Here is an 18,369-nt window from a genome sequence, read left to right as displayed (position 1 = left end):
CTTGTGGCTCTCTTGAAAATAGCATTTACAAAGCTTTCAACTCCTTAGATGGGGCTTTATTTGTGACATCCTGAACCAAAAACCCTTTCACCCCTCCCTCCCCTTTGTCCATTGAATTCAAATTTGTCTCTCTTCCCTTTCCTTTTGGTCATTGTTAATGGCTCTCCATATGGGTTTTTCTCCTCTAATGTTGGTATCCATCAAAGTTGCTGCCTCTCCCCCTTCCTCTTATCTCTTACCTTAGAGGTCCTGTCTAGAGGCATCCGAGCAGGACAAACCAACACCTGGTTTTCGCCCTCCCTAAATGTGAGCCTATAAACCTCCAAACTTGTCTTTGCAGTTGACCATATTATCATTTTGCAAAGCCTAGCACTCTTCCCTAGCCACCTTTGTGTCCTCTGAGCCTTTTAAATCCCTTTTAGGTCTTGGATCAATCTCCTAAAATCTAAAATGTTCCTCTCTGGGGTATCTAAAGTCTATCACTGCCTCCCTCCTCCCTCTTACTGGTTTCTCTCTTGGGTCCTTTCTTGTTAAGTATCTTGCTTTCCCCCTAGGGATATGGGGCCATCATACTTAATAAGAAGCCCAAGATACTTAATTGGAGGGTTTGTAGATTAGTGTTAATCATCTCTTCTTTATTTATTTATTTATTATTATTATTTTTTTTGGGGGGGGGGGAGGGGGTGAATAGTGTTGATCAAATTTGTCCTTCAATCTTGCATTTATGGGTGTGGTGTCTATGCTCATTCAAATCCACAATCAAAGCTGTGGATCTCTTTTCTTTGGTTCCCTTTAGAATAGAAAGGAAACCTCCAAATCATTACATCCAATTAATTGGGTTTCTATTTGCTCGCCTAAATCTAAAGGAGGCCTAGGTATTCACAGAATACTTGACTATAGTATTGCAGTCCTCCTTAAGCTAATTTGGAGATCTCTTCCATGTAGGACTTCATTTGATTTAATTGGGTCTATATATATCCTCTAAAATCTGATTCCATTTGATCTGCCACCATTTTGTTCAATCCTTCATGGTTCTCTAGCAAAATCCTAATCCTTCACCCTTTAGCCCCCGATGCCACCTCTTTGGTGATTGCTAAAGGTAATGTGAGATCCTGCTGGCTTGACCCAGAACACATTCTAAGTATTCTTAAGAATCTGGTTGGTGCCTGCTCAATCTATTTGATTTAGTCCCAGATTGAAAAGGATCAACAAGAATCCAGTTAACCAGGACCTTGTATATGCCAGCCAAACTTGAATAGTTCAGAATAAGGTGCATGCTAACTTGAGGGCTACGTTAGGGTTGATGGTGGGGCTATGTCAAGTTGATGCATGGTAGAATATATGTTGGAAGTAAGAACAAAATTAGGTTGTCGAGTCTGGACTCTGGAGATATGGAGGATTCACATTAGAAATAGGATTGAAGAGTAAAAGGGTAACTTTCAGGCATTCAGTTGGGTGGGTGGGTATGAAACTTGGATCCAGTTTTTCTTAGGTTAGGAGAACATTCATTCAAACTTTCAGCAGCATTTAACAGCTAGATTTGGCCGGCAGAATTCTCACAATAAACATTATGATCTTCTAAGAGATAAATGCAGGTTTTTAAACTTACATCTTCTTTGAACTTGAAACTTGACTAAAATTGGATTTGTGAATGTGACCTTTAATGGATTTCAAGTCTGGAGGATATGGACGCTGTGGGTTGATTGAAATATAGAAGGATAGGAGCAGAATTTGGGATTGGGGTAATGCAGTTAACTCACAGTAGGGCTGAATTAGCTTGAAAGCAGCTTGTTAATGGCTGAAATTGGTGAAGACTTAAATCTGAACTTTGAACCTTGAAGGTTTTCTTCATTTTAGTTGAAGCTCTGCCTCACATGGTTGAGGGGTTGATTTGTCCAACCAATCACACCAATGAATGCCCTGGGCACTTTACCACCACAAGGATAAAAAACTAATCCCTTTTTTAACTTAGATATTAGACGCTAAACTGAAACTCTCACACAATGAAGGAGGCAGTGCAGTTTGCAGAGCAATTTGATTAATCCAATCCGTGTTCGGTGATAGTACATATTACAAGTTTAAAACCTAAAGTAAAAGGCTAAGAAATCACTCTTATACTAAAAAGAACGGCTTAACTCAATCCTTAACCTATTAGGTAACTTAAATGTCAAGGAAACTAAAATATACTCAAAATAAAGTCTTAATTACATTCTATTAATTAGTCATGTGCTAGTCGCATCTAACTTAAGTTGAACCATATTGTTTTCTTTTTTGGGTAAAGAAAACCATAATGTGTTGAAGTTATTTTAATGCTCAACCTAATTAGTCCATATAGTGCCCTACAAAAAGCAAAGCCATGGGACTAAAGGCCAATACATATGTAACCCAACCCTGGACTTTTTCTTAAGAAACAAAGCCTAGTCTGGTGGTGAATCTGTATTACCATTCCTCTTCAATCCCTAATACTGCTACTATCTCCTCCTCCTCTTGTAGCTGTGGGTCCCTCCCCCCCCCCCCCCCCCCAACACCCCAAAAAAAAAAAAAAAAAATCCTCCAGGATAAGTTATTGTTAACTCCCTTCCCACAGTGGAACTTTTTCCTCGTCCTCAACTTCGCACTCTGTTACGCCTCACTTACCCACAGTCCTTTGGCACAACTTTTGGTTTAAATATCATATCCCTCATCATTCCATCACTGCCTGGAGTACTCTTAACCTTCGCCTCCCAAGCCAATCTTTCCTTCTCCACCACCATATCCAGGTCACTCCTTATTGTACCCTCTGTTTGAATGTTGTAGAGGATGTTGCACACTTTTTTCCCCTCTTGCCTATTAAGCTGTTCTAATTGGATTAAAGCGCTTTCATTCATTTGGTCCTCTAGTAGACACCCCCCCCCTTTGACAGGGAAGGGCTTTGGCTGGTTCCATCTTTCTCTGGCTATTCAGTCTCTGGTACCGTTGATAAGCTAGTATTGTGGGTCACTGTTTTCCGTACTGGGATGGAGAGGAATGTTCAGAAATGGACATCCAACTCTCGATGCATTGATTTGATTTCAACCGGCATCGTCAAAAATATCAGCTCTAGGCTACATATGCTCCCCCTGTGAGCCTTCTTTAGACTCCTCAAGGAAAAGACACATCAATGTTTCCTGGATATAGGTACCTTCCTTTTTCTGCCTTCGAGGTCAAACTCTTAGAGACTGGGATCTTTCTGTATTATTTTCCCTTCCCCCCCCCCCCCCCCCTACGAAGAATGTATTCCCTTCCCCTTTCTCACCTTCAGGGCTTTGGAAATGGATTATTTATTCACCTAAAAAAAAGAAAGTCCAAAGTGTTCCCCATCATTCTGACCATCATACTTTATAGACGTATCCCTAACACAGATGGCATAGAACATCCATCAGTGCAGGTATTATAGCTTGCACCATCTTTACAGTTTTTCCCAGTATGTCTTACCATGTGATTTTCTTCAGTCTACATTCTTTCAGCTGTACATATGGACAAGCTAAATTTTGAAATCATGACTGAATGTTTGTTAACCAGGCTCTGTGGATACTTCTCTAGCAATAATGTTCAATTTACTGCTCTAGTCTCGATAGGGGCTTCTGCATACAAGTCTGTAGCTGCAGGCAGTACAGGCCCTACATAATGAGGGCCCATGAATAAACTATATTTTCATGTTTATGTAGCATTCTTGAAGGGGCAGCCTTGGCGCAATGGTCGGTGGACCACAGGTGTAGCCTAGGTCAAGGCATCAAAAGAGCCTCTAAGCAAAAATTGCTGGGTAAGTCTGTAAAAAAATGGGCCCCTCCACCACCTGGACTATGTTTGTGCAGAGCATTTGGAATTGAGTTCCCTTTTATGTAGCATTCTTGATTGGCCTATATTTTAGATGATTCATACACTGGAATAACAAGTCATTGCCTGTCTTGTACAGACAACATCACTACAGTAGCAATAAGCTGATGGTCTGGTTTCTTTGGGTTTCTTATTAATGTGTCTGTTCATTAATCTACTAGTTGCCAGTTCCTTTTTATTTCTTTATAATTCACATTTGCAATCATGATTGTAAATTCTTCTTGTTTTTAATTTTTTGGCAAGCACAATTGTAGATGAGTAAATTATGACCGTCACCAGACCCCTACTGTGTGTGTCCTTTAGTTGCAAATCAGTTGAGATGAATCAAGATTCTAATCCCCAATTCTAAGTAATCGAGAGAGGATAGGGGAACCAGCTTTCTTGTTGGTTATTATAGCTTAAAGCTCTTCAATATCTTGTTTGGGCACCTTGTTAACTAGCTTGTTGTACTCCATATGAATTATGATGTTTGTTGGCGCCAATGTCTGATAATCCAAATTGTTGTTCTTACCATCTTGCAGCTGTTACATATATAGACTCCAGTGCTGCACAAGCTTTAAAAGAGTTGCATCAGGAATACAAATCTCGGAACATACAGGTCAAAAATCTTTCTTGATACGTAGTAGGATGACCATTAACCAACTATCTGAACATGAGGTCAGAAAAGTAAAGTTGTTACTCAAACTTTTGGGTTCTTCTGCAGATAGCAATTGCCAACCCCAACCATGAAGTTTTACTTACATTTGCCAGATCTGGTGTAATTGAGCTTATAGGAAAGGACTGGTTCTTTGTGAGATTGCATGATGCTATTCAAGTTTGTCTTCAGCAAGTGCGGAGCTCACAAGAAACACCGAAGATGGTGGACTCACCATCTGAAGGAAAGCTAAGTTTGTTTCAACGATTACGGAAACAATCAGGGGAGGACATCTCAAACCTTGATGTTGAGTCGGGAGACCCGGATGCAAGATTGTTAACAGACAATACAGTAGGGGTCGTACGATCACCACCTGTAATGCAACCAAGTGTATTTCAGAGGATATGGAGACAAAGTGAGGATGAGTCAGACCCTCAATCAGAGCCACTATTGTCGAAGAAACCTTGAGTATTGTAGGAATACTTGATTTGTCCAAGCAGGGCTCGTGTCATATGCATTGTTTGTTCTTTACCAGGACATGGTGATTTGACTGTAATCTTGTAGGCTGGGTCGTTGCAGTGAAATTGCAATGCTCTACATTTCCTTAAACTGTAAAGCGTTTGTTGTTAAACATTGTATAATAATTCGTTGATTGTAAATATTACAGCTATGGCTAGGCCCGAATTTTGCAATGGAGCTTCTAAGAAATTTGTTCCTGAGTCAATCTCCTTGGTCCTTATTGACCCGAGGCTCTTTATTTATTTTTTATTTTTTTGTATGAACTAGATTCATCTAATTATGGTTGTGGACGAATCAGTATTGAATTGATGCTTTATTACACTGCTTTTTATGAGATGATTCATGGACCAGACATCTATATTGGACTTTTAATTTGGCCTTGGCATCTCAATTTGGTTATCATGCGAAGGTAATTTACTCCAACTCATCATGAAGGGTACTACAAATGTAAATAGCCATGAGCATCATCATGTAAGAGACAGAATGGTACATGACTTTTTCTATCTTCATCGACCAATTGAGAAAAACATCAGTATTGTGCTCAATTTGAGGGGAACTGAACTCGAACTCTCCCGTAAAGTTGCTTGAAGTGATGTTTCAATATACTGTGACTATATATCATCCATTTGATTATTAGATGGATAACTACAGAGTAGTTACATGACTGGTTAGAACTTTATCCCAAGTATATATTAACCAGAGAAAGTCTCTAATGGACCAGAGACTTTTGACCACTTGGTGTGTGTCTTGTTCTTGGTTTCTACGGTTCTGTTTTCTTCTACATCCTCAAAGTTAATGAGATATCAGACATCCCTGCACACAAGCCTTCCTTGGGTCGTCGGGACCCTTGTGTACCCCTGTGAAACTCCTTTGCTAAATTGTTGCCAGATCATGTTATCCATTAGAACAAAATTTTCATAAGGAGGCTAATGACATGCAGTTTTCATCGTTGAAGATCTCCTTGTGTAGTACAAGCTACTACCTTCCCATCACCCTGAACATTAGACGTAGGTGAGAGTGGGAGTTCTCTTCACCTGTGATGATAAAGGGTTCAAGGAAAATTCAATTCTTTCTCGATTATGTCCTCCCTTGATACTTTTCTTTTTTTTTTTTTGGTCAATCTCCCTTGATACTTCTTCACTACAATAGGGGTGAGACCCACTTCTAAATATTAACAAAATGAATTAAAGGTGGGATCTCCATGGGAATCCCATATAGACACCAACCTCCCCTAAGAACTCAAATTAAATTACCATAAGATCAGATCTTTTTGGCAAGAGATGACCAGACTTCAAATTTTCAAATATGCGATGTGAGAGGCAGCAACCAATTGTGCAGAGCGGAGGCCAATTGGTCATCTGATTGATTCTGGAATATGGGTAAACTGTAGGTGAAGTTTGAATCACAAATCCCACATCGGGGAGGAAACCTAACACTCGTGGATCAGCGGCATATATAAACAAGGGGCGTGGAAAATTAAAACTTGCCTTAAACTAATGAGTAAGGAAAACAAAGCGAGTGGCGGGAGCTGCTCGCCGCGCTAACCTTCTGGTGCGCAAGAATTTATGGAGGGGTTATAGGCTGGCCGAGTGCTGACGCTGCTTACTCTGCAGAACTCGCTCGAGCGGGCCTCCCAATAACCACTAAATCAGTCTAAATAGTTAGCACACTGAAATCAAGTTTAGACCGATTAAAAGACTACAGCAAAAATTGAAGCAGAGAGGGATATGTCTTCTCTGAGATTGCCGTAATCGGTTCTTGCCAGGTAAAGCTATAAGGTACACGATACTTTCACCGTTTACACATATCATTCGTAAAAATTCTACCTTACAATAAGTTTTGGCACTTATGCTTCTTCCCCTAGTAGCAGTTTGGTACTTTGTTTGGATCTATAGGAAATTTCACGGTTTGATGTATTCTCTACGGGTCGACAAAGAAGGTTGAAAATGCAGGAGCAACACTACTTCGAGAAATTATCCAAAATAATTCTGAACCGTGCAATTAATCCATATCGGTGTCGGTTTAAATTAAGTGAAAAAAAAAAAAAAAACAGAAAAATGTAAGGCAATAAAGTTATTTCCATATATTTGTAAAATCTTGAACTTTTTTTCCCCACCGGCCAAGTGCCTTCATAAAATGCTGAAAAAGAAAAAACAGCTTTCATCTGTTTTAAAGACGGTACAATAAAATTGTTTCCATATATTTGTAAGGCGACAATTCAACCGTTTGTTTTTATTCAGAAACTGAGAAGTTCTCAAATAATTGGGAGGTGCTTTGATTTATAATTGATTTTTTTATTTGTTGCAAGTATATTCATGTGGCATCAAGGAATCTTTTTCTTATATAAAGGTACCTTTTATATATAAGTGACGGGAATGTTATATATGCCATCAGCAAGGATCGTATTCACAACCTCTTCACTAAGAAGTATGAATGGTACCAATCAAGCAACTCTGCATAGACAAGTATTAAGAATTTAAATCCAAGAACAACAATGTAAGTTAAGATCATCCTTTGAATATTTTAGGGTATTATCTTTTCTTTTAAGATTTGAAGAAGATGTATTTTCATTATTCTTTTTATGCAAGTTTAACCGATTTTAGTCATGGGGCATGGCCTACATGGATGTTCAGGTTCGTCATAGTAAGTAATTGGGTCCATTGGGGTCAATCAGTTAATCAAAGTAGAGAGAAAAATTAGGTCATCTTCCCAAACTATCTTGAGTTATGAAGGGTGAGTGCCTATTGGTGGCACGGTGTCCCTCAATCAATCAAAAAAATCATGAGGAAATTTATTCAGGAAAGGAAACAAAGTTGAAATCTGGAACATGCCCTTGCCCTACTATATCCATGTTTGAAACGTTTGGCTTTTCATTTTATCATTTCCGGTTCTAGTGGCCCAGTCACCCTCTTTTTTCTTCGTACTTTGCACTCTTCATTCATGCTCCAAACCACATCAACCTCAGAGAGCGAGGGTGAGAGAAAGAGATATGTAGAGCTGTTGCTGAGTGGTCACTAGGAGGGGGGGAGAGAGGAGGGTAGCTGCGTTGGCTTTTCTTTTCATCCGGCCGGGGGCCCGCCCCCCCCCCTTTCTTCGCTGCCTCTTCTTCGCGAGCCTAGAGCGTTCTGAGTGGTCACTAGAGAGAGAGGGTAGTGTTGTATAGTCTTAGTTCCACATCTAGTAGAAGTAGGAGTTGTTATCCCACATCATAAAGAATTGGGAGTTTGTTGAGAGTTTTAGTCCCAGTTTAGGTAGACGGGGGAGAAGGTAGGATGGGGAGATGCTATAAAAGGATGCATCCCCTCCATATGTAATTCATCCCAAAATCTTCCCTCTTGTATATTTCTTTATCTATAGTGGAGTTTTCTCTCTTGCCCGTGGTTTTTTTCCTTTAAAGGTTTTCCACGTAAATTCTTGTGTTCTTCTTTTCTCTTATTTGTTGATTATTCTATTCGGTAGGTTTTTCATAACCCAACAGGTAGCTGGATCACTGGCCAGAATGCAAACAAGAGTGAATGAGCAGCATCGGATTTTACTAGGCTAGTGTTGCTCACATGGTGGTGTGGTGAAAAATGTACCGGAGTCTCCTTGGTTCGCTCTTGATCCGGATCTAGTTCCTTAGACTAAAACAATGGTGAGAATGGGCCGTCTCTGGGGACGGAAAGCCATTTCCAAGGATTAAGTCAGTTCAGGTAAGAAAACCAGAGACTTTTTTTGAGGAATAAATACTCAAAGAGATGAAGAAGATAATGTTCTTTAGAAGGAAAATGCAGGAGAGTAATGGCTGTAGTATTCCTATCTTACCATTGTTCAGGCATAGTGATGGGTTATATAGCTGATATATCCATACCTAAAGAGATAGTGGACGCTTTCACACCCTTAGATACTTATCTAATGAGATGGAGGGTAGAGACGACTTTTTAGAGAGGCTTGTGCAATAAGCTAGATAGTATGATCTTCACGTCAGTTGGAGACTTTGTTGCTTAATCAAGAGGTTAGCGTCAGATTGATCTTGATGTGACACCTAACCATAGTTGCAGGGATAAATAAGATAGATGCAATACTCGAGTCAAGTTTGGATCGAGTGAGAAGTTTCTTTGTCACCAAAGAGCATTTAATGTTTTTGGGGTATTTAATGCTGAATTAAATACTGTGATTGATGTCTGAATAAAGATATGCTGAATATTTTATCCGTGCTACTCTTGCCGAGAAGTCATATGAGGATAACTATGTATCCGAGAAGTAATATCTCTTCTTTGTAACTTCTCAGTTGGTACCTATTCCGAGAATTGTCAGACGAATCATCTTGGACTAGATTTTAGCCCTCAGCCAAATGATCTGCTCCGATTCATTGGCTTGAACCATAATGACCATAACACGTGGTTGGATTTATCTTAAAGAAAACCAGTTTTTATTTACACTTAAATGGCTAATATATGCAAAGGTGTTTTGAAGTGTCTAATGAAGTCTAGATGATGTCCAATTCAATCTTAGTCACCACAAACGTTAGAAGCACTAACCTACCAAGAAGGGTCATTTTTTTCGTACTGACACGGTGACACGCTCTCTCTCTCTCTCTCTCTCTCTCTCTCTCTCTACTGTAGCAGTGTTTTTGGAGGCCCTACGTTCCACGTGAAGATTGGGTGCATGGTGCTCGACGTAAATCCTCTAATCCCTTCTGCACCAATTATCTTTTATCTCCCACGTGGGACTTCTGACCCCACCTAGTTCCTTCATTATCTCTCTCTCTCTCGATTAATAGCTAATGCTAATGTAAAACCCACTCTGCTCACCTAATATATAAACCGGCTAACTGTGGGTAGAATGTTTCTATAGGTCCTAACTGGGTAACTAGTCAGATCTTCCTTCCCAACTTCTCTTTGCTTGCATTTTCTTCCTTCTTCTTTCTTTCTCAGATCCATATATTGATTCCTCTGCTACAGTTTTCTCTGAACAAGTTTCCCTTCAATTCAATTCGCTGCCAAGATCATGGGTGACTCCTCAGCATCGTATATCCACATGGTAACAGCTAGCCCAGCTTCATAATAACAATAAGATCGATCGTTTATACATATACATATGATGAGTAAATTAATTCTGGGGATTGATCCTCCAAGCTAGCTAGCTAGATATCATGCATATATATAATATTTGTTGCAGGTGCACCACCTTATAGAGAAGTGTCTTCTCTTCCACATGACCAAAGAAGAGTGCATGGATGCTCTCTCTAAGCATGCAAACATACTACCAGTCATTACCTCCACTGGTCAGCACACCCTTTCTCTCTCTCTCTCTCGTTCTCTCTAGCTTGAATATTTTAACAGGAAACAATTATCTGTAGTCTATATTTTATCTTATCTCCTTCTTCTTATCTCATTGAGAACAGTATGGAAGGAGTTAGAGAAAGAGAACAAGGAATTCTTTGAAGAGTACACCAGAAAAAGAGGAGATCGCATGTCAGAAGAGGAGACAACCCAGATGATCCAGAGCATATTATCCAATCCATCTGCAACCGAAAAAGATTCCGACGACTAAGTCATGCATATTTCTTCCAATATTCCAATTTCCAAGAATAAAAATGGATATGAACAAGTGATCGAAGATCGATCGATCGACTGCTTAGTTTTACTAGTTCTAGTACTTAATTTGTAAGGTTTGTAAGAGCTAGCGAGCTAAAATCTTAAACATGCCGGCTCTGAAACTAGTCTAATATATACGAACAACTTAGTGTTCCAAGTAATAAATGCATACCTGCGGGAAGAAGGGATGATCAAATGAGTGTCTCGATCTGTGTCTCTCTGTGTGTGTGTGTGATTGATGTGGGCTCGCCGGCAAAGGGCCAAACTCTTTCATCCTCTAGCGCTGTCACAATCTCAACCTTTTTCCCAGGCTCCATCTTTGTATTCTGATTATTTCTTCTGATTTTAAACGTAACTTGAGGATAAGACAGTACAGTTTTGTAAGGATCATGATGATTTTGTAATTCAAAATGATCTCTCTTCTTCTTCGTTGTTTTCTCGAAATAAATAGTGTCATGACCCACTAACTACCAATTGGCATTCATCCCCAAAGTCGAGCAATTATATGAAGTTCCACAATCTGTGAACACATCGAAGCCTCCTCTTCTTTGTTGTTTACAGACATTGATTTTTGGGTGTGTGTGTGTTGACCAAACCTATGGTTATATTTCTTGCATCTTTTTCTTCCCTTCCCTGCATTTCTATTTTTGGGAAAAGGTATGGAGGATGAATTGATTGCCGAAGATAAAGTCTTTCATTTGGAGAGCTTCATATGAAGCTATTGCCACAAATTAAGGCCTTGTTTGATAGGAATGCTTGTCCATCTCCCTTCTGTTCTTTTTATGTTCTTGAGATGTGAAATCTGTTTTACACATTTTGTTTCATTGGGAACATGCCAAAGCTTGCTGGAAGCCTTCTCTTCTTTGCTGTTTGCACACATTGATTTTTGGGTGTGTGTGTTGACCAAACCTATGGTTATATCTCTTGCATATTTTTCTTCCCTTTTTCTTCCCTTCATTTCAATTTTTCTGTTTGGTGAGAGTTCTTTGGCATCTTCATTTATATTCGAATGTTAAAAAATATCTTCTGGGCAGATTTTGAATGCAGTAATCCATTCAGGCCTAATTGATTGGCCCAGAATGAAATGGAATAGACCTCTAATTAATTCACTCTTTCCCCTGGTTTATCCATCCAGACCTTGCCTTGACTTTCCAATACTACCCAAGATGAGTGGGTGCAGAAAGGGGTCTTAGTGTAAAATCTGCCTATTATATTGTTATATGTAGTGATCAGGTTCAGGGCACATCTTCCTCATCCACATCTCGCTTCCACATCATCTTCATCATCCTGGAAAAAGGTTTGGAGAATGAATTGCTTGCCCAAGAGAAAGTCTTTCATTTGGAGAGCTTCATATGAAGCTATTCTACAAATAAGGCCTTGTTTGATAGGAATGCTTGTCTATCTCCCTCGTGTTCTTTTTATGTTTCTCAGATGTGGAATCAGTTGTACATACTTTGTTTCATTTAGAACATGCCAAAGCTTGCTGGAAGGCTTCTCCCTTGAGGTAGGAAACAAGGGAGTTTAGAGGCACTTCAATGAAAGATTGGTTGGAATTTTCTGAGGACAAATATAGAGCCTCTGATCAACTAGATGTGGTACATTCAATGTATTCTTTGATGTGTTGGATTATTTGGTTAACCAGGATTCAGTTTCTGTTCAAGGGCGTTGCACCAAATCTGACATCCTCTATGCTATTGCTTACAAAATTGATTAATGAAATCATATAATTTCCAGGTATCTCACAGCAGGATGCTGTTGAAAAGCACACTTGCCCCCTCTGCCCACCCTGAACAGCCTCCCAATTTTTTTGATGACAAGGGATCCTCGATCTTCTACCATCACCGGCCACGACAATTTGGCCATGGACGCTAAATCTCTGAGTTTGTTCATCTTGAAAGCCTTCAATGAAGCATGATTTCTAACCCTCAAATATGGGGCTCAGGTCTTGCTTTCGGCATGATTACTATCCAAACTCTGTATTCCCAATGACACTTTTGCTGCTCCCATCAAGGATACTACAACAGTTCCAGGTCACCCAGATGCCCTGGGTATAGGAATAACCGTTGCCCAGGTATCTCTTACAATTCAAATACAAAGGAGATATCAATTTGGTGAACAAATGCAAAGGTGACATGACCGTAGAAAAATCAAATAAGAACCTGTCATGTAACCACATAACGAGCATATATTCTCCAGGAGACTAGAGATGCAACTAAGGATAAGCAGATAATTATTTCTACTAATAGCAGGAGTCATAGCGAATAAATCTGGGTACACTATGAGAAGAAAAGTTAAAACACTTCTCATCTCTTCTGAAACTATCAGTTATGCCACCAATGACAACCTTCATGCATTAACCTTGGGCGCCCATCCTGCAATTACATGTTCCTTTGCAGCCTTGGTTTTCTGAAATGACTCCCGGGAGAAAAGCAACTGCAAATGATCATAAATATCATTGTCAACAAACAAATCAAGGCAGGCTTTCATACATTTTTTCCTTAAAACTTCATCATATAGAGGATAAATAAGTCGGAGCTATTTAAGCGGAAAGAGAATACATCATAGGCAGTGAGGAAGTCATATGAGACGGCACTCAGATGTACAGAAAAGGCCTCTAAATGTTGCAATACATATGAGTCATTTATTTCAGTTTGATAGAACCAAGGAAATAAGATGTAAACCTTAAATGGTATGGGAGGAGGGAGAGACGAGACATTTCAGCCTTGTTATAAGTATGGATTTGAATAGAGCTGATCAGATGAACCCATTTAATTGGGATAAACTGAATGAGCTGAGGAATTAATAGGAATAAATAAAGGGAATTCAGAAATTTGAGATGATACTCATGTTATCAAAAGTCAACCAGGAAATCAAATATGTCTGCATATCACAAGCCCTCACCAACATCTCACACTTCAGATAACTATTTACCAGGGTGTACCCTAATTGTGTCTCTCTATATAAGTATTTACCAGATAATATCCTAATTTTAACCATCCTGCCTACGTCCAAAATTGAATGTCAGCTGTCATATGACTGAGCTGCACATGGTGATCCTGACATCATATACTTCAATCTATTCCTCAACTATAAATTGTATTGTTTTTTTTAAATACTGCCAAAGAATTTCATTAAATTGTCATGTCAACAAAAATACATAAAAGATGTTGTAAAAACAATTATGTTTTTTATTGTCAACCATCCTACTAAAGAATCAATCAATCATACCAATGAATGTGGCCCATAAAGATTCTAATTAGATGGGGAAAGACAAGACTACTAAAAAATAGCTTTGCTCAAGAAAATCAAAGACTAAGGTTGGTTCTCATATCTTGCAATGGCTACCGATATCAGTATGATGAACAGAAAGAAAGTATTATTCCTGCTAAGGAGACCACATGCCAACTGTACAACAGCATTGCTGCTTCAGTAAGGTGGAAATCCAAGATTCAATAATAGTAGTCTTACAGCCATCAATGAGTTCCATTTCAAGTATTTTGCATTTAATACACTCCATGGCATACTCTTAGCTCCAAAAAACTGTTCAGTCACGGCAATTTACCTGTTTGTTTAAATGCTGAGTGATCCATCACCCATTTATATGACCAAAATGCAGAAGTCACAAAACCCTAAGTGTCAATACAAATCCAAGATGGGTGAATGGATGGTAGGTAGAGCTCTTTACTGTATGAGGCATAGAGAATGAAAGAAGGAAAAGAAACATACCCTAGCAAATAGAAGAGAGTAACATATAGTTGACAAGATGAATCAAGTCTAAGGGAAGACACAGGCTTCCAGTGCTATGCGCCCCAGCTATGTGATCAATCACTAGCATTAATTCAACATACCTTTAGTAAGATACGCTTTTGCGCTAACTGATTGTAATCTAAATTACTGGGGCAAGGAATCATTGAGACACAGGTAAAGCTAAGTACAGATATAGACTAACCCAGGGGATTCAGAGAAAGGTGGAAATCCAATGATTACACATTAACCAACCAACCGAAGAGCTGCAGTTAAAGCATCAAAATTCCAGGAAGTGACACCACAAAAAACATGCCACACTTTCCATTATAAAGATGTAGCACTCAAAGCTGATGGGATATAGAGGTAGTCAACGACGGACAAGTTCTTTTTCAAAGCCAGATGAAAAAACTCAACATTGACCGATCAAATCTGTTATCCTTATTTAAGTTCTCCGGGTTTCAATTTCACCCGTAGCAGCTGACAAGTGACGCAAACTTGGTAAAACAGTTCCTCCATCTCACAAGTATTGTCTGGGCTGAGTGTACGCCACTAGCATGAGAAAACATGCCCACTTTGATGGAGTGAGCACATTATCAAGACTAAATCAAGCAGCCGTTTCAGGTCAACGGCCTTCCCTGCCACAGAAAGAAACCGTGCCTTCACAGCTGGTACTACTTCAATGGATAATGGCTAAATTTTCATTACTGTCTCTCAAAAAGGAAGATTCTAGGATTGAAGGGGAAGTACCCGTTCTAGCTATGCCATACATTCAGAAACTGTTGGAAACCAACTCAAGACTGATGCTTGGACTCATGCATTTGGAGTAATTTTATGGCCAGGATCAACAAATCATATATGTTCATGTTTCCATTACACCACAACCACGCACTCATCCCTCATATAAGCAATTGGGCATAATTTTAAAAAAGGCAGTGGTAACTTACATAGATTTATGTAGCTGTAAATCTATCATCCAATCCAGATAATAAAAAAAGTCACAGTAATCAAATTATGTTGAATTAACTTAAACCTCAGTACAACATAGTCTTTCTAAAGACAACAGGAGGGTTCACATTGACTTTCTGGGAGACTTCCAAGTTCCTCCGAGAGAGAGAGAGAATAAACTCTGCCCAGAATCCAATCTCCAGAATCTGGTAAGATGCTTTAATATTTTATTCCCTTCTCATTTTATAACTAGAAATGCATGAGTATTTTCACAGGATTGGATGGCAGTTGGGTTTGCTAACTGTCTAAGTCAACTACATCAAAAGCAAGTCCTTTGCATGAACTTTCAATTTGCTGAACAGTCTACCAAGGATACTCTTACCATTTCCAATTAACAAACCATACAGGAAAGCAGCAAAAACATAAGGTTTTCATGATTTGCCATCAGAACAGCCTTAGTTCCATCCTAGACAGTATCATTAGCCACAATTCTACAAAAGCCAAGATAAGTTAAGAAGCAATAATAAATGCAAATTTCTGCATACCTTCATATAGTTTCTAACATGAGTGAAGTGTTCAGGGATACTCCACCCTTTGAAATGACCAAGAGCAATCTCCATATGGTAGAGTTTGGGTGCCAAGCTTACATCAACAGCAGTAACTTTTTCCCCATGAACATACGGCCCCTACAATAGTTAGATCTCTTAAGACAAAAATCCAGAGAACCAGAGACAGATGCTCGAAAACCAAAAGGCAGAAACATGGAAGAAATAGCGTGAAGAATTACATGGGCTTTGAGATGCTCCTCCAACTCAGTCAGCGCGTTCAGCAAATCCTGTTCGGTGCCATCACTGGGATCCTTGCTCTTCAAAAACTTGACAAAACAAGGGAAGATTTTCGAACCCCTGCAAACCCAAATGACGAAAGAGTAATTACCACCATGCTATGCGGTTGTGCCAATAAAACACTGAAAATTGAAACAGAACCAAACGAGGGCTTTATGGATTGCCCTGAAGAGCTTTTGGTCGCATTTCTGCTAGACCTCGACTCTGACACTTGAAGTTCACCAAATTCTTGAAATCTAAATAATGGGAACAGGGTAGTTCACTCACACCCACCAGAAGAGTACTGCTCAGCTTCGGGAAACTAAAAGTCCGAATAAACATAGTCTAAAATAATATCCCGGTGGAACGAGAGAGAGAGAGAGAGAGAGAGAGAGAGAGAGAGAGAGAGAGAGAGAGAGAGAGAAATTTACACAGAGGCGACTTCCGGTGGAGGAGCGAGAGGTGTATCGGGGAATTTTTCCTCCAAAAGCTGGGTGATGACATCGGAGTCGGGGATCCATTTATCTTCAAATTTGACCACCGGCACTTTTCCTTCTGGGTTAGCCTCCAAGAACCTAATCAATCGAAAATATTAAGAAAAAGGCAACAACACCAACACCGTATACAAATGTCTTCAGAACTGGGAAAAATGTGTTTCCCTGTGCATGCGAAAAGTAGCAGACGAGAACAATGGATCACGTACCACTGAGGCTTGTTGCTAACATCGATCAAACGCATCTCATACGGAATTTTCTTCTCCTCCAGAGACAGAAGAACCCTTTGGGTAAAAGGGCCTGTCTTTCATCACCACCACCACCACCACCACCAACGGTAAGTAACATGATTAATCGAAGAAACATTCCACAAGAATATACATTGAGAAGAACAAGGAGATCAAGCTCATAAGAGAAGGAAGAAGAAAGCTTACAGTCTCCAAGAACATCGGGAGCACCAACAGCAGCCTTACAACAGATTTCCAAGGCCATTTCGCAGACGAATTCGCCGGAGAGAGAGTGTTTGTGTGTTAGAGAGAGACAGCAATGCAATTATGCAAGCGTTCCCCTTTTGAAGTGTTAATTATTCGAGGAGCTCTGGAATCTTCGGCCCCTCCCTGTTAGAAAGCAATATAGTCTCCATGACCAGATTAAGAGTTTGCACTTGGATTGGAATCTTTTTCCTGATTTGGTATTTGAAAATCGTTTAATATAATTAATTAATTAATTAATCACCCGTTCGTTATCAACTTATTCGTAGATGTCATGGCACAGCGAACGCAGGCTCTTCTAGTGGTAAAATTAACACCACTTAATGTCACTTAAGGTATGAAAGAAAGAATCATAGTTTACATGGTCATCTTATTTTTTGTAAATAATAAAATTAGTTATTAGGTTTCCTTAATACCTCCCAATAAATTCTTCAGAGATAATCTTTCCGGATCTATTTAATCAAATGTAAAACAACCAAAGTGAATGGCAAAAAATGACAGTTGGGATTGTCTCTATTGACTGGGAGTACTTTGTGCTCTCTCAACGGTTATTGACCACGAATTACAAGAGCCCAACGAATTAAGTAGAAGTTTTTTTTATATATTTTATTATTTTTTAGTCGTGGACCCCCACATAATGTGTGGTTATAAGGTTGTTGGGAGAGCACAGAGTGTCCCAGAGGAGATGATCCTACACTAAAAAAAAATGAAACTTTCTCTTTGTTGGTTAGGACGGTGTTGATGAAAATGAATGTTTATAATTTTACTTTTTTTTGCTGTTGATGATATTTTCTATAGAATTTTTCTTATCTTTCCATCTATGTACTATCTATTTATTTCTATTCTCTTCTTCAAATTTCTACTTCTGAATTCTTCCATCTTTCTTTCTATCATATATATCTTAATAAAATGTTCAAATAAAAAACTAAAAACCAAGAAAGATTTTTTTTTGGTGCAATAAACCAAGAAAGATCCATTCACTCTTTTTCTTACACCTTTTAGCTTTTGCAAAAGAAAAAGCTGAGCAATACAAATGGGGGACATTGATGTTCAAAGTTGATCCGGATGTGAAGTTGGTATTCCACCACACAAAATGGAGTTCAATGACCCCAATTATTCTGATAATTCTTGTGACATTCATATGTTCTACTTGTGGTTAATGATTGCATAGATAAATTTTAATAGTTAATATATCACCAAATGTTTGCTCAGTTGGCAATGATCGATATTTTTTAGTGAATAGGTTACAAGATCCACTCTCCCTAATAATATAATGTAATA

General features: G+C 39.1%; 3 protein-coding genes and 1 non-coding gene across 5 annotated transcripts in view; 3 read left to right on the top strand and 1 right to left on the bottom strand.

Annotated features, from left to right (window-relative positions):
- Positions 1–5,585, top strand: part of LOC149023424 (sulfate transporter 4.1, chloroplastic-like) — a 33,071-nt gene extending 27,486 nt beyond the window's left edge. Inside the window, exons 16-17 of one of the 2 annotated variants that reach the window (XM_089143958.1) lie at positions 4,377–4,453; positions 4,559–5,585. In XM_089143958.1, the coding sequence (XP_089000084.1) occupies positions 4,377–4,453; positions 4,559–4,957 (476 nt within the window). In that variant the 3' untranslated portion in view covers positions 4,958–5,585. Of the gene's footprint in view, positions 1–3,686; positions 3,782–4,376; positions 4,454–4,558 lie in introns of those variants that run through there. The other variant, XM_089143959.1, reaches the window with a different exon arrangement.
- A 906-nt stretch (positions 5,586–6,491) lies between these two features.
- On the top strand, positions 6,492–6,643 carry LOC149023423 (U12 minor spliceosomal RNA). The gene has a single exon (XR_016171853.1). It is a non-coding gene; the product is annotated as a U12 minor spliceosomal RNA (small nuclear RNA).
- A 3,217-nt stretch (positions 6,644–9,860) lies between these two features.
- Positions 9,861–10,910, top strand: LOC149023422 (uncharacterized). Its single transcript, XM_089142793.1, has 3 exons — positions 9,861–10,030; positions 10,169–10,274; positions 10,395–10,910. The coding sequence occupies exons 1-3, from the start codon at positions 9,998–10,000 to the stop codon at positions 10,541–10,543; spliced, it is 288 nt and encodes a 95-aa protein (XP_088998919.1). The 5' UTR covers positions 9,861–9,997; the 3' UTR covers positions 10,544–10,910.
- Positions 10,911–12,800: 1,890 nt separating this feature from the next.
- Positions 12,801–17,196, bottom strand: LOC149023421 (putative glutathione S-transferase DHAR1, cytosolic). Its single transcript, XM_089143957.1, has 6 exons — positions 17,032–17,196; positions 16,807–16,897; positions 16,535–16,678; positions 16,067–16,184; positions 15,825–15,965; positions 12,801–13,020 (listed from the first exon to the last, which is right to left on the bottom strand). The coding sequence occupies exons 1-6, from the start codon at positions 17,087–17,089 to the stop codon at positions 12,934–12,936; spliced, it is 639 nt and encodes a 212-aa protein (XP_089000083.1). The 5' UTR covers positions 17,090–17,196; the 3' UTR covers positions 12,801–12,933.
- Between the last annotated feature and the right edge of the window lie 1,173 nt (positions 17,197–18,369).

Source organism: Hakea prostrata, chromosome 2 (assembly GCF_041222555.1).
Source record: "Hakea prostrata isolate BN-2017 chromosome 2, UWA_Hpros_2, whole genome shotgun sequence".
In the NCBI taxonomy this organism is placed as follows: Eukaryota; Viridiplantae; Streptophyta; class Magnoliopsida; order Proteales; family Proteaceae; genus Hakea; species Hakea prostrata.
Note: the sequence above shows the minus strand (reverse complement) of the source record. Positions and strands in the feature narration are given on the sequence as shown.

What these genes read in the sequence shown, in the direction of transcription:
- LOC149023422 (XM_089142793.1), top strand. Translation starts at nt 9,998, where the DNA reads ATGGGTGACTCCTCAGCATCGTATATCCACATG. An exon ending in CAGCATCGTATATCCACATG is followed by an intron (nt 10,031 to 10,168) that starts GTAACAGCTAGC and finishes TATTTGTTGCAG; the next exon opens with GTGCACCACCTTATAGAGAA. An exon ending in ACCAGTCATTACCTCCACTG is followed by an intron (nt 10,275 to 10,394) that starts GTCAGCACACCC and finishes CATTGAGAACAG; the next exon opens with TATGGAAGGAGTTAGAGAAA.
- LOC149023421 (XM_089143957.1), bottom strand. Translation starts at nt 17,089, where the DNA reads ATGGCCTTGGAAATCTGTTGTAAGGCTGCTGTTGGTGCTCCCGATGTT. An exon ending in TCCCGATGTTCTTGGAGACT is followed by an intron (nt 16,898 to 17,031) that starts GTAAGCTTTCTT and finishes GATGAAAGACAG; the next exon opens with GCCCTTTTACCCAAAGGGTT. An exon ending in CCACCGGAAGTCGCCTCTGT is followed by an intron (nt 16,185 to 16,534) that starts GTAAATTTCTCT and finishes TTGGGTTTGCAG; the next exon opens with GGGTTCGAAAATCTTCCCTT.